The sequence below is a fragment of the Eutrigla gurnardus genome (assembly GCF_963514095.1).
Source record: "Eutrigla gurnardus genome assembly, chromosome: 7".
In the NCBI taxonomy this organism is placed as follows: Eukaryota; Metazoa; Chordata; class Actinopteri; order Perciformes; family Triglidae; genus Eutrigla; species Eutrigla gurnardus.
The window spans coordinates 20014792-20037774 of NC_139921.1; the positions used below are offsets into that span (position 1 = coordinate 20014792).

Consider the following 22983-nt stretch of genomic DNA (forward strand, 5'->3'; position numbering starts at 1 on the left):
ATATTATTTCACAATTATGTTTATATTATAACCTGGTTAGGCTATTCAATTAACTACAACTCATTCATCAGTATGATCAGCCACTGGGAAATAATAAAGACAATGGATGGATGGTGTCTCTTTTATGTCCACACGGGGGCAGTGTTGCACAAACATTACAGAGGTTAAAAGACGATTAAAATCCATATTCGGTTACACAAAAGTTTCTTTTTCTGAGAAGCTTTTCTCAAATGTTTGCTTTTTTTTTGTCATGAGAAATATTTTCATCTATAAGGCCCTGAAGTCGTCATGGTAAACAGTTGTAAAATTCCTCGTTGGCTGGACTTATCCACGTCCACATAAATACAAGAGACATTGCTTAGGGTTTACAAGTAATAGCCATTACCTTTTTTTCTATTGTTCATACTGTACATATCTTTATGTTTTCACAATTACATTTTACTGCTTATTTTACATTTGTACATTAGGCTACTCTATTACTGCTTTTGGCTCTTCAGGTTATGCTAAACCACACTTTGCTGCCTCAGAACTTGTACTCTGTGCAATTACAATTAAAGTTCAATCTAATCTAATCTAACAAGCCAATAGAGTTTGCCTACAGCTGTTAGGACGCACTCACACACACTCATACAATTAGCCGCAGAGGCAGATTTGTTGAGAATTCATTGTTTTTATTGAGAAAAAAAGGACATGTTATGTTGACAGAATTATGATAAAAATAGACAGATTTCTTTATCGAACTCATGTCCCTGCATATACACACAGTTAAGAGACACAATAGCAGAATGGATGCCCTCGCAAAAATACCAAAGTGTAACGCCTCACAAAATGCTGTCACTATTTCATAAGCATGTGTTATAAGCAACTGTAACATCTCCAAATCACCACAGGTTAAAGTTTCGATTTGATCAAATAGCTGTTCGTATTTCAAAGAATGGCTCACCATTTTGCTTTGCAAAGTACAAGTAATAAATAAATAAATAAATACAATAAATCAAGTAAAATAGCATTACAATGCCAAATTTTCACAATATCACGGCCTTCACCAAAAGCTGATTTCAGATCACTCATGGTTTGCTACTTTCACTTACAAGGAGTGAGCTGTCATTACAAAATGACATGTTGCATGACGTCAGACACGGTTTCACCTTGCAGTACTGTCACAATGATGTAACGTGGAAAAAGAAAGAACAAAAGGGAACGCCATGATTTGTCCATCTTAAAGCTGAAATCTGTAACTTAATGTATATTTAAATCACAGCAGGATATATGACTATATTCTTTACTGAATTCAATTAGATCAAATTGGCATCAGATTTGTGAAACTGTAAAGAGATGATGAACAGATCCTTGAGTCTCATCACATCAAACAGCTAATAAGTTCTAAATATTACAGATTTCAGCTTGAAAGCAACAGAAAGGTCTTCAGTTCTGTATATAAACCGTTTTTTGGCACATTTCACAGTCACAGAGCAGTGCACATGGAGGTTCGGGGCTATTCTACAATAATTTCACAGTTGTACCAGATTAGGCCAGCTCATCTTTTAGACCGGCTCTGCAGTAGACGTCTCCGTCACGCTAGAAAGGGTGACCTGAGCAACTTTTACTCTCGCCTTTCCACAGCGGGCTTCATCTTTCCCCGCCCTGCCTGATGTGCCTCTCACACTCCTGCTGTTCCAGTCACTCTCAGCGCTGTTGTCCAGGGGCTGCGTCGCTCCCCGGCACACATGGCAGATGTTGAGGAAGGCCCTGCGCAGGTCCTTGCTCCTCATGGCGTAGATCACAGGGTTCACGGTGGAGTTGAGCAGCGTGAGCATGCTGCAGAAGGCGAACACGGTCTTAATGAAGTCGTTCACCTTCCCAAAGAGGTCGTAAACCATGATGGCCAAAAGTGGGCCCCAGCAGATGATGAGGGCCACCAGGATCAGAACCAGGGTTTTAGCCAGGCGCAGGTCCATCCGGGCCTGCTCGGGCCTCACCGTCTGCACTTTGGTGCCCTCCGCCGTGTAGACGATCACGCTCCTCTGGGAGCTGCGGCTCAGCATGCGGACGGCGTGGTGGTGGGACTTCCAGAGGATGAACATGTAGGCGTAGATGATGAACAGCACCAAGATGCTGGTCATCCCGATCCAGAACATCAGGTACTTCTGGTCGATCAGAGGGAATATGTCGGAGCAGACGGTGCCGAGACGTTTGCAGTTCCACCCCAGCAGCGGCAGCAGCGAGAAGACGATCGAGATGGTCCACATAACACTGAAGGCAATGACCGCTTTGGTCTTCGTGACGATGCGTTTGTACGCCATCGGCCTGTGGATGGAGATGTAGCGGTCGATGGCGGTGAGAAACAGACTGCCGACCGAGGCCGTGAAGGAGGCGATGACTCCCGCCAGTTTGAAGAGGAAAACATTGGGGCTGTCCTTCCTGTGGAGGACGTGGAAATCCAGAAAGCTGTAGACAAAAATGATGCTGCCTATCAGATCAGCCACGGCCAGACTTCCTATGAAGTGGTAGGAAGGCCGAGATCGAAGCGTCTGCGAGTGCAGGATCACGCACAGCACCATGAGGTTCTCCAGCACCGTGAATGTACCCAGAGTGAGCGCCAAGATGGCGACCGCAAGCTGCTGACTCGGTGTCAGGATCATGAAACACTCCATGTTGTCCACAAAGTCCTCTCCGCACTGCGCGGCCCCTCCGCTCTCCACGGATGTGCCATTACTCAACAGAAGGTCTGACACGTTGGTGGGGAAAATAGGCGAGAAAATGACCTCCTTATTTCCGGGAACAAGTCCGGGGAAGGAGTTGCCGATCAAGGCAGACTGAGGCTTCTCAAAGTGAAACCGGTTCTTGATCAGAGTCGAGTCAAGGGAGGGGTCGTCATAGCTGGCGTCGTTGGAGCCGACGTACTCGACACCTGTTGTCAGCGTACTCAGAGTGGTGCCGGCGATCCTGTGCAAAGCCAACTTCATGGCTGGTTTGCGGCTGAAGAGATGCTCAGTGGAGAGGAGTGTGGTGTAACTGCATTAGATCCACGCAAAGAGACATCTGTGATGGAGAACAGGAGATTTTTTTTTTTTTTTCATAAAGAATGCAATTATTTATCACATTAAATGCTTCCAATAAAGTAGCATCAGTGGTTCATATAGCGGAAAATGGATTTGTTGCTGGGAGATATGGGTGGGAATCTGTGCATCAGCCAGCTGACTCCAGAGCAGATGCATCCCAGACAACAGTGGGAAACTGAACAGTTGATGACAAACCTGTGCAGCCTCAGGGGAAATCATTGCATTAAGTATGTAGGACAGACAGGCTTTCTTATTAATTAAAGCAGGTCATTAGGCATTAAGCTCTCAATAATCATTGGATTAACTATGCATCTAGGGAGAAACAAGATAAAGAGTGCACATGTCTGTCCAATGATCCCTTTACATGTAGATGCCAGTAATGATGATATCAATTATTAGCAGTTAAGTGTTTGTGAAGCTTTTTTGGAAATATCGAACACTGCTGGCTAACAATTAAACATGACATGACCCGCTGCAACTGAGATACGTTCAAAAGACGAATAATTAATTAATATTTACATTGAATATTTCATATTTGGATCAAAGCGTTGCTTTGTATTGGTCAATAATAATCACAAGAACACATTACGCACGACCAAATAAATGAAAATACCAGAAATTAAAAACTATCACAATAAAAAAAAAAAAAAAAAAAAAAAAAAAAAAATACGTAAAAGTCCCCTAAAAAAATAAAAAAATAAAAAACAACAACCCTACCTTGATTTTCGCAGCACAAACATCTTGCCCCCGAAAACTAAAGTGGGAGTAAACCGTCTATTGTCTTCACTCTCTTCACCAAACAGTTGCTCCACAAAGAGACGGAAACCAGTGTGATCATACAGTTGTTGTTGTTTTGATGATTGCCGGGGGAATGGTCGCGTGTTGACTCCCCAGACACTGTCAGTGTCAAACAGAGTGGAGCCGGGCAGGCGGGCGGGCGGGCAGCCGGCGGAGAGAGCGCGAGCGTGGTGTGTGCTTGTGGAAGCGCGCGCGGCGTTAAGGCTCCTTTTTGTGCGCCCGCTGGTCACGTGGTCTGAGGTGTTTGAGCGCAGTAGTTCGTACGTCCCTGAGCATCATCCACACCTATTTATACAAGAGCGGAGCAGCTGCTGCAGGCAAGTAATGAAAAGCAGCTTTCAACCCGCGTTTTATTGTTCAGTGTCCCAATAACAATAATATTAATATTATTTGAAATATGGGTTTAATATATGAAGACATTCATTCTGTCATTCACAGTCAATATATATGTGCAGTATGTAATCCTACAGACACGTTATTTTACGTTTTGGATGTATTAGATGTGGGCTTCATCTGATGTCTTTATTTATAAGGACATCACACATGAATCAACGTTTCTGTTAACGTGCCAGCGTGTTAGCCAGCTGGTTTCGTTCTCAGCTGCAGTCCTTTGGTGAGATGTCCTACAAACCACTGAAGTGACAGGCTGAGAAATGCAGTTTAACTCCCTGTTTGATCTGTTGTGAACAACCTCTTTTTAGAACCTCCACTAATGGAAATACAAGTAAGGTGATTTGGTTGAAAGTACTGCACCTTTTTAGGTGATACTTGATTATACTCCACTCCATTTGTTTGATAGTAACAGGTTGCTGCTGATACTTGTATATGCAAGGCTTTTTTATTCTTTATTGTAATATGAATATTGCAGTAATCCCATGCTTATAGTAACATCATTTAAAAACACAACACGGTGTCATTTCAGTGCAATTTCCAAGCCACCCTGCTACTAAAAGTCAATTCGTGAACATCCTCCACTGTTTATCTATTTCCTTATTGCAGTTGGGGGTCACATTCACACTATGAAGGGTCCTTTTCCACTCCTGCGCAGCTGCACAATTACTTCCACTCTGCACTCCCAGCAGAGCTATCTCCCAAATTACATGTATCTTGTTGTGGAAAATACATGACATTTGGCGATGCAACATCATGGGAAAACAATGAACGACTGTGCCCGTGATGCCAGCGCATCCAGTTTTTTGGCAGAACAGAAGAGGCTGAGGAGTCGTCCAACTAATTACTGAACACTTGTGATGCTGCGCTTGAAGCAGATTCAAGCAGCTATTGATCACAATATATTCAACACCAACGGTTTGATTGTGGAAATTAATTCCAGATAAATTGCTATGTGCCTCCCTTTTTCATCGCTCACTGGTGTCTCCCTTTTGATCCAGATAAAGTTTTGGCTTGAAAAACAGCATCTATTATCTCTTGAAGCAGAGGCAGGGGGGGGAGGGTATTACAATCCACATCCATCATAATAATTATCATCAATATTTCAGCGTCATTCTCACCAAGGCATCGGTGCACGAGATAGAGATTTCAAAGACAAAGCCGTCTGCGATGACAAAAGGGCTTGAACATGACTGTGACAGCGATTTGTGGAAGTTCAATTTTTCTTCCACAATGCGGGCCCCGCGCCGTTAAGAGAGGCTGCTGCTATTGTTTCACGTCCATCTGTCTTTGGTGGTGAATTCTGCAAGTGATTGATTTGGAGCAGAATTCCTCACACAAAGCACCATAATGCATCTCATTCGCTATCGATCCTTCTCCGTTTACAGTCGGTTGTTATTTGAGTTGCTGCCTACATGATGAAATCATTGCTCTCAGTCCACACAGGCTCAAAGACGCCAAAATAGTTGGAGAAACACGCCCGCAAAAACACGCAAATTAAAGTGCATTCTTGCCTGATTTTCTCCAAGCTATTGGACAAGATCATTCTGAGGGACAAGTTACTTATTTTGTGGGCAAGAAGCATTTTACACACACAGCGTGTTACCAGACAAGCCTCTAAAGCAGACTGTCTCTGACGTGTTTGTGTTGAAGGGTTGGATGATGGGAGAGGGAGGGAGGGAGGGAGGGAGGGAGGGCGAGGAGGAGAAAGATGCATAAATAGATAAGAGAGGAGGTTGTGGCTGAACAGTGACAGTTTCCTAATCTGCCACGTCTATATTCTGTTCCTCCCCAGCTGGAGACACAATATCAGCAAAGAGGAAAAAGACCCAAATATAATGTTAACTACGTGTATCATAAAGTGAAGATGCATGCATCACTTATTATAATTATATCACTTCATTAGGCAAATCGAAGGTGTTTGTTAAGACTTTTAATTGAACAAATAACCTCCCCCCCCCCTACTTGGAAATGACTTCAGAGTAAACGTGGAAGTAAATTGCAGAAGTTCCCCATCGTGTTTCGAATAGCAGCACAGCAGAGAGGATGACAAGTTGTGACTTAATACCTTCTGTGGCTGAATTTCAGCTCTCTCAAAACACCATAAATACCAGTTATAAAAAGATAGAAATAAATGATCAGTGTAATTCAATGCATTTCTTTTAGTCCTTCTTTAAAAGCAAGAGGATCAGCTGAAATGCATGACTCTCCATCGCAGAAGCGGGAGATTTTCTTTGAATAGACAGGCCGACGTTGCAACGGTCAGTGGGTAGAATCCCCTTCATGCACCATTTAGTCACATAAAGACCTTTTTTTTAGGCTATCTCAGAACAACACAGCAGCGGTAATCACAAAGATTTAGCAGGTGGTTCAGTGAGTGCTCGCTTGTGCAAACACTATGCAAATGACAGCTACTGGCACGGCTGAATTACTCATACGACGAGGCTGCGAATCACAGCTCAGCTGAATGTTTCTCTCCGTGTTATTTCTCAGGGTTTTCACGAGGAAGGGACCGGTAACCCTGTGGCTTCAGAGGAAAAACTGCAACCCAGAGCAGAAAGGCCTTGATCTGGAAGCACCTTGCTGTGCCATTGGCTTACTCAGGGCCAGGGAATAATTCATTAGCCCCGCCCAGCTGCAGAGCTGCAGAGACATGACGAGAACCCAGAATGGACCTGACTGCCATGAGACCAACAGTCACCTGTAATCACATGGCCCTTTCTGTCGGGAGGAGGAAGAGTTGTGAAATTCAAAATTATTTTTAGCCATTAAGCCCTCTATCTATCTATCTATCTATCTATCTATCTATCTATCTATCTATCTATCTATCTATCTATCTATCTATCTATCTATCTATCTATCTATCTATCTATCTATCTATCTATCTATCTATCTATCTATCTATCTATCTATCTATCTATCTATCACTAATTCTGCCATTTGTTGCTGGGCAGGTTGTGAGCTCTTTTTCACTTGACAACAGCTGCCTGCTGCATCCAAAAAGGATGCGATAGAGTGGAATAAAAACAGTATTGTTGTTGTAACCCTAACTATGAGCTGAAAGATGTTATCCCATGTTAAAATATTGCTGCTATAACATGTTTTAAACTTTAAGTTACATATTTCAAATGATGTACAGCTATATACTTAATTTATTGTACAAGAAAGTGGAAAATATATGTGTAACAGACTTGCTTATAAACTGCAGTATTGGGAAAATATTTTCTTCCTTTGAAGCTGAGCTATGCTGCAGTGCAGTACAGTGGCGAGCTACTTAATGCTCATATTAAGCGTTGTGTTCTGGTCTCACAGGTTGAGCTTGATTCCTGCCCAGCATGTCCATGAAAACGCCACTGTACTTATCCATTCTTATTCCGCTCACTCCATCACATTTATTCCCCCATTACTGGCGAATGCATCCAGCAAACAATCTCAGAGTGTGATCCCAGAGGAAGTTCTTTCATCACGGAGATACTTTTTCTATATAATTTAGCTTCATCTAGATGAAGGGACTCCACCGCAAATGCACCGACATCAACAGAACAAAGTGTTTGAAATTGGTTTCTCGATCAGTGCGGAGTCCGTACAATGCTTTTATTTTCATTTCACTCACTGCTTTCACTGCAGTGAGAGGAATTCAGCATGAAGGCTTATCACAGAAAGAAGGTGCAAAATATTCCTCTGCTCTCATACAAGCGTGCATTTGCTTGCATATTGCAGGAAAAGGGAAGTAGTCCATCAGCGTTAATGCATGTGTGGTAAAGAGCAGTTTGCACATGAGACATTACTGTATTGATTGTTGGTCAGATGTGGCCTGTGTGTGAACTCAACGGCCTTAAGAACAAAACCGAATTGACTTAGAAAGGAAAGAGAAAGCCTCCATCTGATACATTTTAATATTTCTCTATTTCTATTACTGCCTGCACACTTTCATGCCTAACAACGTGTCTGGCAAATGGATAAATTTAGATTCACAGTGCACCCAATTATGAGAAAACCCTTCGATCCAATAACATTTTAATTCAAGCGCAGTCTTCTGGGCAAGCGTAGCCACAGGAGTCTGAATGGAGTCCCGGGGTCATGATTGTAATATCAGTACGCCGGGACCTTCTTAATAAAAGGCTGGGGTCAAAGATGAACCGCAGCGGTGGATGACATTTCACCTCCCGATGAAATGTAGTCTTATGCAAGTTATGCAATTATGAAAGCATTAATGATTGCTTTATTATACTGTTTCTGTATATATATATATATATATATATATATATATATATATATATATATATATGTTTCTGTGTGTGTCCTCTTAGCTTACCTTTTTTTTGTGCCTCAGGGCTTCTGCTGGTAACCCTATGTTGAATGTCACAATGCTATGATTTGTGGGTAATTTCCTCAGGCAAAGTCTCCAGAATTGTGGACTTGTTAATGTCTGCAGGGGAACCTTCGAACCCCCGATGATTTGACTGTCTGACAGCCTGAAGCCCTCACGGTCTTTGCAGGAAGACGACTCTGTCTGTGAGTGTAGACGGGGATTGGCTCCGTCATTTCAGTGGTAGCCTAGCATGGCAACATGTCCTTTTCCCTCAACATATAGTTGAATTACAATCATAAAAAACTGTAAAGTCAATTAACATACTCCTTGACATTACACATACAATTATAGGTAAAAAAAAAAAAATCCTGACTTTAATCATTATTTTGAGGCAAAGAGGGCCCTTTAAGGCCCTTATTGGTAAAATAGGATATATTTTAAGAAAATAGGAAAATTAATCTCTTCAAGGAAATGTACCCTCAATTGGAGAATGACTAATTTATTCATAATGAATTCCAAGTTGCATGCATTGCCGTTCTTTCCCCTTTGATCTTGAATGGAAATGTAATTAATTCCTCAGAAATAATAAGGAAATTATCAGGAATTTATGGGTCTTGTAATAAACCTTTAAGCTATTTTGTCATTACCCATAAAATCAAAAAGCATCGAGGAGGCTTTAGGTTGGAGACATCACTGTATGAATACGTTGAACACAAACCAATTATAAGATCGTCAGTTGGACATTAGTCGATAATGACCAAAATATGCTATGTTTGTTCAGAAGTATAGCACATAAAGTCTGATTTAATTATAAACCATGTCAGGTAGAGCTCATATCTCCCCCTCCTACACCAATCACAGCCATCTGGGCTGAAAAACAGATTGATGGCTACAGAGCATAAACTACCCTGCTGGCAGCCAGCCACCAGCCGTCATGTTGAACTTGGCGAGCGGAGACAATTTCTTCACTTTATACCTACATAGCCCCCCCCCCTCTCGCTCTTCTTAACACTTCACAGCTTGTGGCCTAATTGACTTCAGATGCGTATGTGGCTAAACTTTGAATCATCAGACGACCCTGCGTTCCAGTATTGAATATAAAGTAAAGATCTATCGTATAAGTTTTAAAAAGTCATTTTGAACTTTTGAACAGTTCACCTTCTCACTATTCTCCTCTGGTACTAAGATGTAATTTGTCTGCGTCGACTTCTGCCCAAATGGAATACATATTTTTCAGGCTGCTTTAAGATTTCAATTTTTCTTTCCCTTTCACTGAATTGTTTTGTTGCTTGCATCAATATTTGCGTTTATTTCTCACCCCCAACCCTCAAGTAATAACAGTGAAGCCCTGCAGAAAACGATTCTTCTATGTCTAGACGTGAACAATTATCAATCTTATTTCAGATGTACGAGTGGAGAGGAGCGTGGAAGCTGTACCGTGTCTTTGTTAGCGTTTCAGGTGCATCACCATGGAGACACTGCTGTGCCACAACTGCACAAGGTCGCCTGGCTTACACCGGTGTGTGTGTGTGTGTGTGTGTGTGTTTAACTCTGCAGGGACTATGAGACGACACAAAAGAAATAACCCACAGTTGGTTTTGATGATAGTGTTTTTGAAAAGCGGTGGATGATGAATGTGTCATGTTCGGGGTTCTCTTGTTATTTGGGTCTATTGCCACGTCAGGCTTGTTGTGATCCTTTGGGTTACATTGCTTTTCTTTGCTTATTGATGCTGTGTGCCAGTTATTTATTTATTAATTTTCTTTAGGGATACAGGAGAGTGACAGATACAATGATTATGCTTGCAATTGTATCGGTCTGTGTGGCTTCATCAACGGGTCGCTCCGCAAGGTCATGGCGACTCACTGCTCTAACAACTCCCTCGCATGGACATTTTCCCCAATATCTCAGTGTGAACTCAGGTGATAAATCTACAACAGGGGTACGTATTTATGTTGTTTCCAGTTGATATTTTCACTATAATGCAGGCCATATTACTGATTTGTGAAATAAATCAAAACCAACAATACATTCGCCCTTCTCTCCATTCTCTCCAGCTCGTCTGTGCCTCCCGATCCCATAGTGAGCTGCTTATGTATGTCTACATTTTAACAATGATGAGTGTAATGTGAACACACTCTCTGCAGTTCCTCAGCACCATTTAGTATCTTTCAGCTCATTATTTTGATTACCCGCCCACACCTTTGCTTTTGTGGTTCACTCTAGTGTAATTATTTCAGTGACAAACCTCTAAACACCCGCTGAGCAACGAAAACAGCAGACAGACACATTTAGCGACGAGCTGGTGAACATCGTAGAGGATTTAGCAGCTAAAATTATGTTTATAATGTATAACAATGGAGCTCTATGGCATAAGGAGGAATAAGCTAAATCAGGTTAAACTATATCGTTGTTGGTTTAGTTTGTCTTTTCATGGTATCTCTATCTTATCCTTTGATATGTTCTTTTGTCACAAAACATGCTTTGCAAATACAAATGCACCGCACGCCGCTTGTATCTGCAGGTTGCTTCAGCCTCCACGGTGATAACGCTAGCAGATGTGTTGCATCAGTTTCGGCTCGGCGGTTTAACCTAGTTTTGGGTTCACGCAGGTTCAACCCTCATCAGTCTCTCTCAAATACATGTTTGTGGACGAGGTCGAAGGTCGTGACCACCAGAGTCTGGAGTTCATTGTTAAGTTGTGATTGATTGATGACGCGTCACGCAGCAACACCTGTTCCAACAAGGAAATCGTTCCATTTTCTGATGATTCCCAAATTCACATTCACTGAACATGAGGCTTTCTGTGTGTGTGTTTGTGTGTGTGTGTTTGTGTGTGTGTGCATACCTGTCTTGTGGGGACTTAAATCTGATGTGGGGACTTGAGTCCCCATAACGTAATACAAAACAGGGTGAAGACTTGGTTTGGGTTGGGGTAAGTCTCCATGAAATCAAGGTAATGTCCCCAAACGTTGTGAAAACATGCCTCTTAGTGTGTGTGTGTGTGTGTGTTTGTGTGTGTGTGTGTGTGTGTGTGTGTGCATACCTGTCTTGTGGGGACTTAAATCTGATGTGGGGACTTGAGTCCCCATAACGTAATTCAAAACAGGGTGAAGACTTGGTTTGGGTTGGGTTAAGTCTCCATGAAATCAAGGTAATGTCCCCAAAAGTTGTGAAAACATGCCTCTTAGTGTGTGTGTGTGTGTGTGTGTGTGTGTGTGTGTGTGTGTGTGTGTGTGTGTGTGTGTGTGTGTGTGTGTGTGTGTGTGTGTGTGTGTGTGTGTGAGAGAGTAAGTGTTTGGAGTGTCTGTGGCATCAGAGAAGGAGAAGGTAAATTATTTCTTTGATATATGAGCTCTGGGAGTTTGGGACAGCCAGAGTGATATTACATGATTAAAGCCAACAGGTTTGAGGCTATAATCATTAGAAGAAGTAAATTTATTATCAGCCATTTGTTTCTTCATCTTGCCTTTGAAGTGCCATTACTGTCCCAACAGCCATCTGGTTCTGTTCTAGAAAGCTAACATTAACACGGTTTTACAAAATAAAAGGCTAAAGCATGTCTTTCATTTTCCTAAGCGATCAGAGGCATCTCCCATCCTCCTACGCTAGTTGTTTTATTTGGGTTTTTGTCACTTTGCGTGGTACTTCTCCTGACATCAACAATGCGTCTGCTTCAAAATTAAATTGTATTCTTCCCCAGGGAGTTATTTTTTTTGTTTGTTGCTGTGTTTGTCTGTAACATCCAAACCAACAGAGATGCCAACAGTATGACCTCCAGAAAGAGGACAGCTTCCTTTCCGTCCTCAAAAATAGCCTCAGTGGTATTGAAAAGAGATAAACGCAGAGGCGTTGGAAGTAGAGTGGCAGGAGGTTGGATTCAGCGGTTTAATGAAAGGTAGCGTTTGAAAGCGTCGCCATTTTGTTCCATTTTTCAATCTTTTGTTTGGCGAGTTATTTTACCCCAAAGCTGAAAGCAAACAAGAAAAGTCACAAAATGCAAAGTGCAATCATGAGGGAATAAAAAAAACAAACACGACAAAACAAGCCACACAAGGCTGTTCATTCCACGCGAGAATACAAAGAACATGCTTTTGCTATTCTACAAGCTGTGACAGGCTTGAGATGTGAGAGTGAAATAATAATTCAAATCTAAAGGATTCGTGTCCTTGAGCATGATGTGCTCTGTGAATGACCATCTGTCATTAAGTGGGAGGAGCAAGGTAGATGTTTATCCACAAATAACAACAAAGATTGTTTCCTGAACTGTAATGTTCATCTTATGGCTTTTTTTCTCTCACAGTAATACTCTGAGGATGACCGTTAAAATCACATTTTATGGATATTTGGCCATACGGTTTATTAGTCATTTTCTACACAGACGTACCAATAAAATACATGTGCAACAACAAAAAAGGACTGGGTTGTATATCAATTTAAGGGATTACTACCAAGAAAATGCAATAAAATAGCACAACAACAAAGCAGATAGAAATAAAATAGAATATAATAGAAAGAACACAAGACAAAAATAGATACATGAAGGTCTTCAGTGGAGTTTTTTTTTTTTTTTTTTTTTTGGGGGATAATCAATGACCCAAAAGTAGGCTCCATTTGTAACCATTTTAATAAGGCTGCATATCATATCATATGGTGAGTAACCCTGTCACATCTTATATCATAACGTCTGATGTTTAAGGCTGAGTCCCTGATCGTAATAAAATGGCTGTTAAGTGAGTCTTTGTGGAAATTACAGCTGCAGTAACTTACATTCAATCATTTATTTTATGCATATTTAAACATACATAGCTGTAATTCTAGCATAAATCTCTATATGCGATTTATAAAAACTTACATCATGCGTGCAAAATGAAAAATCCACAGTAGTGGTGTGGAGCGTGCATTTAAAACATGGCCTGTTTGATAAATGCCATTGCTTCATGTTATCAAAGAGTAATAATGTGATGATAATGTGTGAAGTTGAAACACTATCATTCAGACACGTCAGGTTTAATCTGCATCAAACGTGACATCGAAAAACAAATGGAACATTCTTATGAGGATTTGCTTCTCGTGACACTTATCTTCTAACAAAATCAAATTAGACAAAAGCAATTTCACGAGCGCACATTATCTCACTTTAACTATTCGGTGGAATTCATGCATGCGCAGATGTCACTCCCCCCCCCCCCCCCCCCCCCCACACACACTTCAGAAATATGACCTCTGGATGGTGAAGATATATTATGAATTAAGTGCAATCTTTGTGGAGTGAATTCATCTAATGTTTCAGCTGTTGCGTTCACTCACATGCAGATCACATGCAGGGGCTGATTGATGAGATTCAGGTCAAAACACCAACCATGTGTGCTGTCGACTTACAGCGAGTTCAGTCTCAAATATTAATCTTGTGCTTGCCAGAATGATATTCTTATCAGGATCAGCCATTCCTGATTTAAAGGAGTAGTTCAACATTTTGAAAATTAGATATTACAACGTATTTACTAACCTTAACCCCTTTAGCCCACTATATAATATCAAAGATGATCCCAAACATTAATACAGAATGTCAGAAGAGGCTGGTTTCATTTAATCCTGCAACAGTGCAGACATCAGAGAAACAACACACCGCTGTATCTGCAGGCTACTACAATAAATCCAGTTGTGTCAGCTGGGGTTTACTTTGTTTCTGAATGCCAAACCATCATCTGTGCACAACAGGTCACAAAGCGACTGAAAGGAATACTAAGGCGCGTTCATTATTCAGGAGTGAGCTATGAATCTGAGAGAGCCGTGGCAATCGCATTAGCCGATAAACACAGAGGACAAGGAAGACGCCTACGAGTTCCCGTGGGAGAGCTTCCTATTAACACTCAAGCTCTCTCCCTGACATGAAGGAAGGACACGCAGAGAGAGACAGAGAGAGAGAGAGAGAGAGAGAGAGAGAGAGAGAGAGAGAGAGAGAGAGAGAGAGAGAGAGAGAGAGAGTGCTCAGGCAAAGAGAGGAAAGCATTCATTTCTGAAGGTGAAAGATGTGTACTACGTGAGAATGATGGTGTTTAGAAAAGGAATGCACGCTGTGAGTCTTTGAAGTAAACAAGAACTATTTTCATGGTTAGATTAACCTTTTTGTCATTTGTTTTCTAAGTGTTTTTTTTGTGTGTGTGTCGGCAACGTGGTTCCAGGGACGGCAATGTGGACTGGGCATCAAGGCTGAAATATCTCGACAACTCTTAGACTGATTGTGATGCAATTTTGTACAGACATTCGTGATGCAGGGGATACATCCTGATTACTTTGGGGGATGTGCCATTTTTCCATTAGTGTGACTATGATCTTGATATTTGTGCATATAACTAGCAGATTCAAAGTTAGTATGCTAGATTTCGCCTGATCACAGTTACCCTAGGGTAAAAAGTATCTTTTATTTTTGATGCTTTGAGCTCAAAGCATCAAAAATAAAAGATACTTTTTACAATTTAGCATTTGCTCAAAGCACCAACGAGGAAATGTTTGGGTCAACAGAAGCTCCTCTTGAGTTTTCCTTCACAAAGACTGTCAAACCTGATGATGGTCAGGCCTATTCTGATGAGGCCCCTTTGAAAGAGGTTGAGAAAAACCAATAATTGTCTTGTGTTGTCTTAGACCTTTTCACTATTAAAGACAAACACCTGTGTTCTCTCTGCAGATTTTTGCCCCCGCCAGTCATCTGGCATCAAACCAGTGTATTGTTTAAACAGGTTTCTGCTTGTGGCAATTATCAGAGAGGCCTTTCTTTGCTACTGTGGAGGAAATTAATCCAGCCCCCTTAGGAACTCACAAAGTGAATTTTGTAGACTACAAATAAAGCTGTGTACCAAGGAGAGTACCAACCTTCCAAGTGCAATACACGTGGGTCGTCAGGCTAAGCTATTGTCTGTTTTGTGGTGTGTCAACTGTCTTTGGGCAATGATTTTTCAGTTTAGCCCACAAGAAAATGCGTATTTATCAGCTGAATTATCGTTGGCGTAGAGTGGGTGTAATTTGAGAAATGGAGCATTTCAGCTTCCTTATTAGCATACACTGATTGTTTGCTTTATAATCATAAAAGGCCATCCAGCACAACAACTCGGTAAGAATTCTAATGGACATTTCAGCTCCACACACCGCCTGCTGGCTGATGGCGGGACTACTAATACCTCTACTGTTCCAACATGCGTCCCACAAAGGCTGATGTTATGGGGGGACAGCAGCCTTTTCAGTGACCAAACAAAGACGAGAACGTATACGGTTTTGACTGAAGAAATGTGTTCAAACAGCAATCTTGGGTTTGCATTTCAATGAGACAATTTCAATTTGCACTGTGATGTTTTTGCACTTTGTGCTCTTTACTTTTTCTGCAACAATAATGGCTTCCTCTGCCTGTGCAGGCTATTACGGTCATCTTCTTCTATACCCATTACAAACAAATCACTTCCTGTCTGTTGCAATCCGAGATGAGAAAATGTGTCACTATCCCCACCCCCGATAAGAGTGTTAGGAACAGCAAATGAAAGCTTTTATTTACTGGATATGACTTGAAGCAGTAGGTTTGTCAATAAAAAAAACACCAATGTATATGATAATATGAAAGGCTCACAATAAGCCACATAATTCACAGGCATAAAATATCTTGCTCTGTGGGTTTATATTATTAAGAAACCAGGCTGAAGCTATGTGCCATCATAAACCATCACAAAAACAGGAACAAATGGCGTAGAGTGCCATTCCACCCCCACTCCGGCGCCTGAAGAACCCGGACGGCTCGATAAACCGAGGTGTTAATGTATTCCGGCTCGCAGAACGCAGAGACACACTGTGTGCACTGATGTGACATTAATGACAGAAACGGGGCTGTCGAGTTGCACATGCACCCACACACGTGCACACTAGATTTCTGAGGCCCTCGGGGTGATATTTCCCGACCACAGAGCAGCTCGCTGTGCGACGTCGAACGTTGCAGGCTGGATTTCCGGGGGAGTCCTCTCAGGGTGCATTTTGTGAAATAGTAATGCTGACAGGACAGAGCAAGCACGACTGACATGTTGTCAGTTTCCTTCAGTCAGCTGGAACCTCATGTTTAAAATCAGGCTCATCAACGACTTGCCAAGGTTCATATTTGTCTGTTGGAAAGAAAATGTTAAAGCCAATTTATGCCAGGAAAGGAAAAAAAAATGATGACAGGGTAGTCAATAAAATATGAAAATATGCATGGTGTCTCAAGGTTGTTAATTGCTTATTTAGAGATAAAAAGTCAAAATGTATACACTTTCAAGAGTGTGTCAATCATATTCTAAAATAATGGAATGCATTAAAATTACAAAAAGAATGGTTAGCTGTGATGTAAAGTATATGTGATTAAATAAATACTAATAAAGACTTTACTTTTACAGATTATTATTATTTTTTTTTACCAATGATGAGGTTTAAGGAGATTATGTTTTGTTTAAAAAAAATTACTACAAAGTTAAAATTGATCAGATATCACACCAGACCCCAATCTGACAGATATTCAAATCTACATTATCCCTGGTAAAGTAAATAATTATGTATTGGTAACACAACAATCACTTTATACCACCTCTGTTCTGTCATTTTTTGGGGAATGGTGAAGGAATCATCAGTAAACAAAAGATTAGCATGGTGTCCAATGATATTACTTCCATGGTTTGGCCTTCCACACATGGAGGCCCATTCATATGGACGACACGTCGTCCTGTGACATGTAAACACAAACCCCAGCCAAGTCGGTTGTTCGTTTCATCTCCCATTTCAGAGACATGCTGTCATCGAGGGCGCATCCATTCACTGTGGCTGTCAAACCAGTCTTCCTTTGGGGCTTCGCTGATGCGACGCATATATCACAACTCATGCATCACCCCGGCTGGGTGTGACGCCTAGTGGCTCAACCTAAAATATCATACTGTTTGAAATATTGAACGTTTGTTAACGTATGTATCATGTGGCCAGAGGAAGGATTTGAGTATTGCATCACTCAGTGGATGCATTCACTTGTACTTTGGTCTCTGGTGCACTTTCTTCCTGCACGTCTCTGTGTGATGTCCCTTTTTGAAACAATTGTCTCGTCATAAATTAAAGCAGGCCTAAATCACACACACACACACACAAAAGCATGTGTAATCATGTGAAATTTAACACATGCTCACGGGGGCAAATCCCTGAATAAGACAATGTGTGTCACATGGATGCCTCCCTTCGATGACCCTTAATTGATACACAATGGGGAGAGTCGGCGTCACCGGCGGGGCTGAGAGTAAGCTGACAGACAGGCCATGTCAGATGTCAGCTTGCTGAGCGCTGTTCGACATGTCTCCTCCTGTGACTGACAACCGCCCCCAATTAACCTCCAACTCAAATACAGACAGAAAACACATACAAGTACACCTGCTCTCTGTCCCCCCCTCTGTCTCTCTCTGACACGCTCACACACGCTGGGCATGTGACAGCTGTGGAGGTTGGTCTTTATTCATTCACTGCTAATTGACCTTGTTTTATGGGGCTCTCAGTTAGTTCATCCTCAGCAATGGTTTGTTGTGTACAGGCACCTATCTACAGGCAATACGTTCACTAATAAAATAAAAATGTGAGAGAACATCTCCATGGTTTTTCAATCATCCTCAATTCATTCAAATGTTGAAGATTAAACACAAACATGAAAACCAGCAGAATACAGATTTTATTTTCAGGGCTAATTCAATGCAGAACCGTGTGCAGAAGGAGCCTTCTACCAAAGTATGTCACTCTGGGTCCCTCTAGTGTGGTAACAGGCAGATGGGGGGGAAGGATTTTAATCCCAGCCTACATTTACTGACATTTGATACAGCACACAGGCCGGATAGAAGAGAAGAGAAGCATCAAACATGCAAAAAAAGAAGAAGAGAGTTTTAAACAGCTCTCATAAGAATGATGCTTCCACAGTGACGACAGTGCATTATGAATTACGTTTCTAAGGAAACATATTTTGTCCTGGATCGCAAATTAGTTTCAAATTTGTCTCCTGTTTTTTGCCATGGAGACGGCTGTTCATGTCCTGTGTGAACCAAGTATTTTAGGTTTTTTATTTCATTTTCATTTTATTCAAACTAAGCAAGTTGTTTTGTTGCAGCATCTTAACGATGTAGTTTGGTAGTAATTGTTATTCATAATTTGTAATACTACTACATTAACAGGGAGGATGGCAGTGTTGCATTTAATATGTTACAAAGGAAAGTAAAGAAAATCATTGGAGCACCAATCTGAATCAAAGTCCTACAAAAAAAAAACCTACAGACTCAAATGTCACACAGCAGCATACAGCCCACAGCCAAACTCAAAGTGGGGTACATGTGTGCTGAGGGTTAATATGCTGGTCCGCTGATTAGGTAATGATGATCAGGTGTGAGTGATCAAGCAGGAGGGGTGTGGCAGACCTGAAACACTTCTCCAAAGAGGCTAAATGGATGTCAGTGGACCTAACAGGGACAATTAAAACCGAAGTAGAACCAGGAGCAGATCACTACCAGCAAGTACTTTATTAGGCCGGTGCAGCAATTGGGTTTTAATGAAGGTGTCTTCTTTTCAAATACAAGCCCCTTGCAAAGGATTTTCTTTTTTTTTTTTATTAATAAATTATAGTTTAGACATAGCCTTCGTAAGCAAGTTCTGGCCACATATTAGGTGATGTTATGATATGAACCATATACATACCAGTATACATGACACATATTATTATTGGCCCGGTTTAATAAGGAACACAATTGTATAGATATGTAATAGGGGATCCCTCCACTGGGTCACTATAAGCCTTGGGGATCCTGTACTGGACCTGAAACTGTTGACCTCTGCTCTAGACTGACCATATAAAAGCAGTTTTAACAAAAGCTCAACTCTATAACCTTTATGGTTAAATGTAGGCAGTGATGAGATGTAACAAAGTACATTTAGTTTGCACTCAAGTACATTTTTTAGGTTTTGTTTCTATTTCTTTACTTGTGGGTCAATATTATAAATTTTATTCGCACAAGTGACAGGAAGATTATTTATCCGAAGCAGAATGACGTCACTTCTCCTCCCAGTCCGGCGACCGCATGGAGCAACGGCAGCAGATGAAAGAGGCGCTGCAGCGCTGCATAGACAGCCGCAAAGACGAGCTGCACAGTTTGAGTCGGGACATCTGGAGTCGACCCGAGCTCGCCGGGGAGGAGACACAGGCGCACGACCGGCTGGTCCGCTTCTTCTCTCAGGCGCAGACATGGACGGTCGAGTCTCACTACAAACTACCGACCGCGTTCCGGGCCAGCTGGGGTCCGGTCGGCGGCGTGTTGGGGGAGGGCGAGCCGGTGCTGAACGTGGGCTTCCTGTGCGAGTACGACGCGCTTCCGGGTATCGGGCACGCGTGCGGGCACAACCTGATAGCGGAGGTGGGAGCTGCCGCCGCCCTGGGCCTGAAAGCTGCTCTCGAGAACCAGACTGAGCTCCCGCAGCCAGTGAAGGTAACCAGGGCAACAGGTTTAGTCAAGAACAAAAAAAAAAACACCAGTCACAAGATCCTTGTTCCTTCAGGATCCAGATACCTCAGGCAATTTAAATAGCCTATACAATTTACATTCTACATAAATATATTGGTTACATTGCTGACCTGATAACAACATGTTGTGTTGATGCATCTTGGATACAAAAGGCTTTCTAATGTAAAGGTATTAATTTAATCTTCCATCTCTGAACCAAAAATAGTTGACTTGTTTGACCTGGGAGGCCAACTGACATTATGATGCCAAATCATCTCCACACTTTTTTTAAAATACCAGATAACAGTTCTGGGAACTCCTGCAGAGGAGGATAAAGGAGGAAAGATTGACCTGATCGAGGCCGGAGCCTTCGCTGACGTCGACCTCGTCTTCATGGCTCACCCCACTCAGCAGGACGCTTCGTTCCTGCCATGTACAGCCCTCGATGAGTAGGTTTCCATCGCGTTATCGGATTGGCAGCTGTGTCCTTCGACATCTGCAGCTCTCAGATAAAGTCTTGTGTGTCACGCAGGGTGTCAGTGAAGTACCACGGGAAGTCGTGTCATGCCTCTGCATACCCTTGGGGGGGAGTGAACGCCCTGGATGCTGCTGTGCTGGCCTACAACAATCTCTCTGCCCTCAGACAGCAACTCAAACCCGAGTGGAGGCTTCACGGTGAGGAACAGGGAGGAAACTGTCATCAGCCGAGCTCCAAAGTTCATTCCAAACAATCTCAAATCAAAGTCTGTTCACTTAAGCCGACACAGTGTTATGGATGCGTCCCATCTTATCCTCTATCGTGTCCATTGTCTCCACTACAGGTATCATTAAACATGGAGGGGAGAAGCCCAACATCATCCCTGACTACACCGAGTTGGAGTTTCTTCTGCGCACGCCGCTGGTTAAGGATCTTAATGACCTGAGGGCCAAAGTGGAGGCTTGCTTCAGGGCAGCTGCTGTTGCCACCGGCTGCCAAGTAAGTTTAACTAAAACTGTTGTCTTCTATAAAGTTTGGACGATATAGATGATTTGAGAAATACAGGATAAAAATATGATTTCCAAAAAATGTATTTATCCTTTATTTATGCAGGGAGAACGCTGGATTTATGAATGTCTTATTGAAGATAATTTGAATGTTTTTCACTCAAAAAGATGTTATCTGACGCGAGAGATTCCAGCATGTTTTGATTCCATTTTAAAAGCATATTTTGATGATAGAGATAATTTTGTCCAGGATAATCAGAACGCGACATTTTCATATCGTCTCATGTCTACTCTGCCCTTATATAATATTGCCCTTTCTAACATATTCCTGTAATTATGCTCCGAGTGTTGTTTTACCGTTACATAATTAATTCTCTTCATGGTGCTTTTCTCTTATATCTGTACTTTGCTTCAGGCGGGTTTAACTCTCCCTATTCTGTTGATGCATAATAGTAATATTTCTTCTTGCTCTCTGTAGTTTATGAATGACAAGATGAATTGTGTTTCCTTCAGGTGGAGATAACCTACTCAAGCCATGGCTACTCTAACATTCTGCCCAATGCAACCCTGGCAGACCTGTATGAAAAGAATGGAAAGGATTTAGGGATTCAGTTTCAAGGGCAGCCCGCCAACTTCTCTGGTATGTGGGGGAGAAAAATAGAAACTCACATTATATATTTCAGTCTAACTTTCTTAACATAGTTTGTGCAGAAGAAATTGGGATTTCCCACCTCACAGATTGCTTTTTTTGTTGTTCACTGAATCAACAAAGAATCATTATGGTACTATAATTATCTGGCAGGTTCTACAGACTTTGGCAACGTATCATTCGTAGTCCCCGGCATCCATCCTTTCTTCTACATCAGCACCAGCGCGTTAAACCACACTGAGGAATACGCCGAAGCGGCAGGTATGTGCCTGTTGGGAGCAGATGTTGTTTCTTGTGAAGAAATTGGATTGTGCTTCAATCAGACGATTTTCCATCATCATCACCATCATCTTTCCAGGTCGCTCAGTTTGACTGTTTAGCTTCGGTTTGCTAAGATGCTTGATATTCCTTCTCCGCTCTCTTCCCCCCTTGTGCCAGGAGCTGAAAAGGCTCAGTTGTTCACCCTGAGGACAGCCAAAGCCTTGGCTATGACAGCTGTGGATGTGGTGTGCTGTCCTGTTCTGCTGAGGCAAGCGAGAGAGGACTTCAGCCTGGCCAAACTGAAACAGGAGAAATGAGTTAGTCAGGGTTGTGCTGGGCTTTAACTCGAGAGCAGGTGCTGGAACATGATTTGTTATGGTTGAAGTACGGAGCTGTATACAGCTATTTATGACAACAGGGCCTCTCTTAGTATCTGAAATACCACCTTCACATTCAAAACCTTGCCCGTCGGGGTGATACTTGGAGAGTAAGAGAACATAATCCACACGTTTGGCTGGGAGAAATCTGAAAATTGGCTTATTATATCCCTTTACATCACATGTGAGCAGATAATGGTTTTACAGAATGTGCAGTTTATATGATTTGGTGTGAAAGCTCATCAGCACTCAGACCTGAGAGAGAGAGACAGAGAGAGAGAGAGAGAGACCCTGCAGCTGGTGGCACTCCAATGTCTAATAACTGTGAAAGCTTAGCCTCCAGCACTGTTTAAATTTACTATATAAGAGTACAGGAAAATAGGATACACATTTGGGACCAAGACTTTATCTTTAGTACCAGAGAAATGTTTGAGCAGATTTTAATTGATGTCTGCAGAAGCAATATTCAGAAGAAAAAGCAATATTTAGCCATGCACCTCAATCAATTTGTATTTGTACACACTAAATGTATTACATGGAGGTTTAAAATCGTGCTGCTCAGCTCAAAATCATTTGAAATGTTCAGAAAACAAAACATTTATTAAACATTTTCCCATGTATAACA

General features: G+C 41.9%; 2 protein-coding genes across 2 annotated transcripts; one reads left to right on the forward strand and one right to left on the reverse strand.

Moving 5' to 3' along the window:
- Positions 1 to 728: 728 nt before the first annotated feature.
- LOC311015979 (cannabinoid receptor type 1B-like) lies at positions 729 to 4162 on the reverse strand. The gene is made up of 2 exons (XM_084013423.1): positions 3780 to 4162; positions 729 to 3042 (listed from the first exon to the last, which is right to left on the reverse strand). The coding sequence occupies exon 2, from the start codon at positions 2964 to 2966 to the stop codon at positions 1545 to 1547; it is 1422 nt and encodes a 473-aa protein (XP_083869549.1). The 5' UTR covers positions 2967 to 3042; positions 3780 to 4162; the 3' UTR covers positions 729 to 1544.
- Positions 4163 to 19658: 15496 nt separating this feature from the next.
- LOC311016432 (peptidase M20 domain-containing protein 2-like) lies at positions 19659 to 22973 on the forward strand. The gene is made up of 7 exons (XM_084014104.1): positions 19659 to 20072; positions 20388 to 20536; positions 20620 to 20762; positions 20909 to 21063; positions 21585 to 21711; positions 21874 to 21981; positions 22159 to 22973. The coding sequence occupies exons 1-7, from the start codon at positions 19668 to 19670 to the stop codon at positions 22296 to 22298; spliced, it is 1227 nt and encodes a 408-aa protein (XP_083870230.1). The 5' UTR covers positions 19659 to 19667; the 3' UTR covers positions 22299 to 22973.
- Positions 22974 to 22983: the final 10 nt, after the last annotated feature.